The following is a 6,000-nucleotide window of genomic DNA, read 5'->3' as shown; positions in this document are numbered from 1 at the left end:
CATAAACGACCTAACATAGCCTTGCTCAAAATGACCCACCTCAGTTACATGTAAGGGACGTGGTACTATGTTACAATTTCAAAGGGACCCGTTTGACTGCCGTTAACCTACACTTTCCCCTTAACTTTTCATCTAAGCCAAAAATTCTCCAGTCCTCACATCTAGTAAAGGCTGTTCTCTATGTAACTGGACAATCAACAGTCTGCGAACTTTCTGGAAACGATGTGGTGAGGGGCTGCGTCTGTCGTAACTGTCATACACCCGTCTCAAAAGACATCAGTTTCAAAGAACTTCTCCCTTGAGCTCCCCTCCTTTTACCACTTTCCTTAGTATGCCTTTTCTTTTCTTTCCCTCCTTAGAGGATGAATGTCAAACAAATCCAGACGAAAGTAACATTTTTAATACACTAGCTTTAGAGAGCATTTATTTGTGATGTATTGTTGCTGAAACCCTGGAAAGAAAAGAATACAAGTCCGCTCTGATTCCCCTGACCCAGCCCCCAAGGCCTCCGGTCGCCTGGCCAGCACCGCCTGCCCCAGTCGGGACCGCGACACCTCGGCCAGGACAGCGACCCTAGGGGCTTCCTAACGTTCGGGGTGTGGAGGGGAGAGAGAGCGCGGCTCCGGACCCTCACCGTCTCGGGGTCGCCTCGCCAGAGCCCCACTCGGTTCCCTGCTCGCCTCGCCACTTCCCTCTTCCGGAAACCGGCGCTGTCCGGCGCGGGGAATGCGTCATCAGCCGGCGCCCGCGCCGCACGCCGCACAGTCGCGCCGCAGACACGCTTAGATTCTGACGCTCGCGGGCGGCGCGGGGAGAGGGGCCCGGGGAGGAACGCGGGTCGCCGCTGCTCTGCCCTGGCCATGCAGGTGTCCAGCCTCAACGAGGTGAAGATTTACAGTCTCAGCTGCGGCAAGTCGCTGCCCGAGGTGAGGCACTTCGCGGTCCCCCTCCTGATAAGGCAGCCGCCCCTCTCCTCGGCCCTGGCCTCTGGGTGTCAGCCTCGCCCTGGCCGGCCCCTGGCTCGGGGATGCCCGGAGGCGAGGGACGGTGCCCAGGGGGAGCTGGTCGGTGCTGGTAGATGAGGACGCTGCTGTCCCCGCGCCAGAAGCTGGGCCGAGGGTGATCAGGGTCGGTAAGCTTTGCTGGAACTTTTGTCAAGTTCTCTAGAACAGAGGACGCGTCCCTTCGGGCTTCTAGGGATGTTCCCAGCTTCTGCCGCACAGAGGAGGAAAGCGTGGACAGATTGGTTACAGACCCTTCTCCCCCATTCATCAGCTGTTTGTTGGATGCCTGTTGTATGCCAAGTTCTAGAGATAGAGCAGTGAGCAAGAAAATGCATCTGCAGAATTTACGGTGTAGAGGGCAGTATTTCTGAACCTTGCTGACCTTAACTTGATTTCATCCAGTCTTAGGACCTCAGAGTTGGAAGGGGTTGGAAAAATAGGGATTTATTTACAGTCTTCTCATATTTAAAATGTGTAATAGATCCAGTCGTGGGAAGGGTGGCTTATCCAAGCTCACCCTTGATTGGGTTTTTTATTTCTTATAAGTCTTGGTCAAGCCTCTGTCCAAGCACTTCCAGTGAGAGGGAGCTCATTTCCATTTTTAGATTACTGGTTAGATATTGGTTTTAAAACTTGTCATTTTATAGCATCCTGGTGTTGGTTTGACTCTTGCCCTTAGAAATTAGAATAAATGGGGCGCCTGGGTGGCTCAGTTGGTTAAGCGACTGCCTTCGGCTCAGGTCATGATCCCGGAGTCCCTGGATCGAGTCCCGCATCGGGCTCCCTGCTCGGCAGGGAGTCTGCTTCTCCCGCTGACCCTCCCCACTCTCATTCTCTCTCTCTCAAATAAATAAATAAAATCTTTAAAAAAAAAAAAAAAGAAATTAGAATAAATGTAGGTCTTCCCTGTGTCTGCCCCTGAAAGATTTGGAGTCAGTGATTAGATTCTTCCTTTTCAGAATTCAGGCTAGATAATTCCTCATCTCCCAGTTATTCTTCACACAGCATGATCTTTCTCATTTTGTTCATTCTACACATTTGTTAAGAAGTAACTGCGTGCTTGCAGCCCCGTTCTGAGATTGGGATGTACACATCAGATAAGGTTCCCTGTTGGGAAAAAGGATGAGTGAACAAATGAGAAGACAACTTCATATAATGATAAGTGCTCTGAGTGATGTGTGACTAGAAGAGTGCGTTGTGGCTAAAGTGGTCAGAGAAAAGTGTTTTGGATAACGCCTTCAGGGAAGGCCTCTCTACAAGAGGTGGTAGGAGCAGAAGCTTGGATAATGGAAAGGAGCTGGTCATGTGAAGATGGGGAAGAGTTTTCAGTGCTGAGAGAACAGAAGGTGTAAGTGTTTCCAGGTAGGAGTGCACTTGGCATGTTGGAGAAACAGAAGAGGCACAGGTTTGACTGTGGTATGCTGAGGGGAGAAAGTGGGGGCGGGTAAGGCTGGAGAGGTGGGCCTTGAAGGCTCAGGTAGGAGGTTAGAATATTATCGTTAGTGCTTCTGGAAGCCATTGCTGGGCTTTAATCTGGGCTGCTGTGTGCAAACGACTGTAGCTGGGGAGAGGGTGGGTGGGGATGAGGTAGATAGACCACCTGAGAGACTTGGACTTTGGAATTACGCTGCCTGCTACACTGAGAGACATTAATTTCAGAATAAAATCTGTCGATGAATATGACTTAAAAGTGCCTTCACTTTTAAGTCATATTCACTTCTTCATTATCAAGCATCAGCTGTTTGGTTAGTTAATGATCTAGTTTTGTTCTTTGTAAAAAAAATATGTTACTTATTAATATTTCACTTCAATAAATAAAGTTATTCCATATGTTAGTTGTAACCCATAATATTTGAGGCTATTGCCTTCTGGATGAATTGGTTTTCTTTTGTGTAAAACATAGTAGTTCTAAAATTGATTGTCTAATATATGTAAATATATATCAGAAAAAATCCAGAGGATATGTTAACAGGGTTGGGATTACAGAATATTTTCACTTCCTATGTTAATATATTCCTATAAGGTTTTGATTTTTTAATATGAGCATTTTTGTAAACTTTAGAAAAACAAAGTAAATATAATTTGAAATAAAGTCTCTTCATTTTCTTTAAGTGGCTTTCTGACAGAAAGAAGAGAGCACTACAGAAGAAAGATGTCGGTGAGTATTATTTTTTTCCCCACTTTGGCTACATTCATGATCCATGTTACAGTGCTTTTACACATTTCTTGTTGTATTTAAGTGGAGGTTTACAAAAATAGTACGGTTAATACAGTGGAAAATATACTTTTTGCCCTTTTCCTTCCTAAGAAACTTTTTGTTGTGGTTGATATGTTCCTGGTGAGTGTGAGGTTTAATTCGACCTACTGAAAAGCTGATTAGTTAGCCTGTTACTATTTCATGCATAATAGCAGAGGACGTGACTCCTGGGATGGAGGTGAGGACTCCATTACTCAATGTGACACAGCAGGTGGTCTGAGTGTCAGCATATTGCTGTCAGTTTTCCTTGCCCTGAGTTCCCCAGGGGCACTCAGCAGGGTCCCCATGGCTGCTGGGCACACGGCGGGGGGCTTGTGTTGCAGCTGAGGAACACCGAGCTTAGGAAGTCCACTGCTCTTATAGCAAACAGGAAGCAAGCCTGCTCTTTGTCCAGAGGAGACATGTTACCTTACCTGTCACGGTTCTCAGCTCTACAAATAACCCTGAGAAATGGCTCAGGTAAAGGCATGGACAGGGCATTGCGATCTTGCCGTACCTAGCAAGATGTACAGGAATGCACGAGACCTAAGGAGGATGGTCTCTCCTAGCTGTACCATAACTGCTTTGTTCTCCATTGTATCCAAATCTTTTTCCTAAAAGATCATTGCAGAAGATTTTGATTTTTTAATTTATGGTGACCAGGAAAAATAAAAGATCGATTCTTTTTCTTTTTTTTTTTTTTTAAGGGGGACAGGCAGATCGTGACTCCCAGGCATCCTGCAAAGTAGGCCGGTCACCTTAGGGGCAGCCTATACCTGCTTAAAAATTGATCTCACATTAACAGTGGGGTTTTGGGTGTCACACTGAATTGTTACTTTCCTTACTCATAAATTTAAGGCATCAATCAGTTTGTTTTTTGTTTTTTGTTTTTTTTAAACAAATTTTCACTAAATTTTCTCCACCACAGCTTGTCATAGTGAAAGATGATTTATCTTTCCATATATGTTGTTTAATTCATCTCTAAAAATCAAAGACTAAGATGTTGAAGGCGTTTCTTCTGGGTATGAGAGAAATGCCCCAAGGCAAGCGTCTTGGAAGAGAAGGCTTTGTATAGATAGTACTGAGGTTAGATGAGAAAACTTTGAATCAAAGGAAAACAAGAACTGCTGCCTTAGTAATGTTCACTGATTCGGATTTCTTCTGATTCCCCCATCCACTTCAGCATCCTAGCGTGTAGGAAAGCAGATCTGGATTACTTAGAGGAAAAAACTGTTCGTCAGCTCTTTCTCTCAGCCCATCTCAGAACTATCGTGTGTCTTCCATATCGAGTGGGCCATTCCTACTCTGTTTGAGTCTTATATTTGGGTTTAATTTAATAAACAAGGCAGTAATGTGCCGTACAGTCATAAACGGACCTTGCGGTAGACCCATTGTTAAGATAACAACCAGCAAGAATCCACACACATTCATATAGAAGCGAACCAGGTTTTTTGAGTCAGTTTTGATCCAGAGAGATTGCTCTAAGTCTTACTCTAGCCTGGGTCCTCTTGGCTCAGAGCTCTGGTGGCAGCAGAGGCAAAAGTCAGCTTGGTAGCAGTTTCTTAATATAAACCTAAGATTTTGAGGATTTTAAGCTTGTTATTATTTAGGAGGAAAAAAATGATAAGATTTTTGTCTTAGCCATGACTGAGTAGTGATAGCATAGCAGTGTAATGTTTGTCTTTTCCCCCTTTATCCAGGTCTTGAAACTGGATGTTTGATACACAATTGTGAACATTTTTCTTTTCAATTAGTGATACTTTTTTCTTTTTAAAAAGTAAAAATAAAATACTAATGTATAAAATAAAAAACTAATGTATGAGCTAAGAAAAAACCTCCCTGTGTGATGGGTGGGGCTGTATGGATGTGCTTTCCCAAGGCTTGGAAGCACCGGGACATTGTTGACCTGTTCGCAGTGACTGCTCTGTGTGCTTTGTCTTTTTAGGAAATAAAATAAGCACTTGGTAGTTAAATCCGTTTCTTATTTCCTCTCTTCATAGATGTCCGCAGGAGAATTGAACTTATTCAGGATTTTGAAATGCCTACTGTTTGCACCACTATTAAGGTGTCAAAAGATGGACAGTATATCTTAGCAACTGGTAAGCATCTTTTTGGTTAATGATTTCCATACATTTCATAGCAGGAAGTGCTAGCATGGGAAAGGTCACTTTTTTTAATTACCTTAACATTTTACTATAAAAAATTTCAAACCTACAGAAAAACTGAAAAAATTGTACAATGAACATCCTTTTGCCCACCACCTAGATTCTCAGTAGTATTTTGCTTGGTCATATCTGTCCATCCATCAGTCCAGCCTGTTTTTTGATACATTTCAGAGCAGGTAGCAGATATCAGTGTACTTTTCCCATAAATACCTTGGCGTGTATACTGTTATCCAGAGTTCAGTTTTATTTGTGATTTTGCCTTTAGGTAAATTTACATACAGTGAAATGCACAGATCTTTTGGAGTTTTGACAGATGCATACACCTGTGTAGGCCAAACGCCAGTCAAGATCAGAACATTCCTTTCACCTAGAAATGTCTTTCATGCCCCTCACAGTCAACCCTGCTCCCACCTACGCACAGGCAACCATTGCTCTCTGAGTTTGTTTGTTTTTTTTTGTACCTGTGACAAGTTTAGCCTGTTTTGGAACTTTATGTAAATGCAGTCATACACTATGGATTCTTTTTATGTGAGACTTATTTTCTTAGGATTTTAAGATTCATACATGTTGTTATGTGTGTCTGTAGTTTTTTATT

At 43.5% G+C, this 6,000-nt stretch overlaps 1 protein-coding gene and 1 non-coding gene across 4 annotated transcripts in view; one reads left to right on the top strand and one right to left on the bottom strand.

The window, feature by feature from the left end:
• Positions 1-758: 758 nt before the first annotated feature.
• NOL10 (nucleolar protein 10) overlaps positions 759-6,000 on the top strand; it is an 84,344-nt gene continuing 79,102 nt past the window's right edge. For 2 of the 3 annotated variants that reach the window (XM_035000579.1, XM_035000580.1), the window contains exons 1-3: positions 759-926; positions 3,117-3,162; positions 5,241-5,339. In XM_035000579.1, coding sequence (XP_034856470.1) covers positions 861-926; positions 3,117-3,162; positions 5,241-5,339 — 211 coding nt within the window. In that variant the 5' untranslated portion in view covers positions 759-860. The remainder of the gene's footprint in view (positions 927-3,116; positions 3,163-5,240; positions 5,340-6,000) is intronic. The other variant, XM_035000581.1, reaches the window with a different exon arrangement.
• Positions 3,953-4,102, bottom strand: LOC118008361. The gene has a single exon (XR_004678672.1). It is a non-coding gene; the product is annotated as a U12 minor spliceosomal RNA (small nuclear RNA).

The sequence above is a fragment of the Mirounga leonina genome, unplaced genomic scaffold (assembly GCF_011800145.1).
Source record: "Mirounga leonina isolate KUSES-001 unplaced genomic scaffold, KU_Mleo_1.0 Mir_125, whole genome shotgun sequence".
NCBI classification, from domain to species: Eukaryota; Metazoa; Chordata; class Mammalia; order Carnivora; family Phocidae; genus Mirounga; species Mirounga leonina.
The sequence above is the reverse complement of the archived record's forward strand: the minus strand, read 5'-3'. Positions and strand labels throughout refer to the sequence as shown.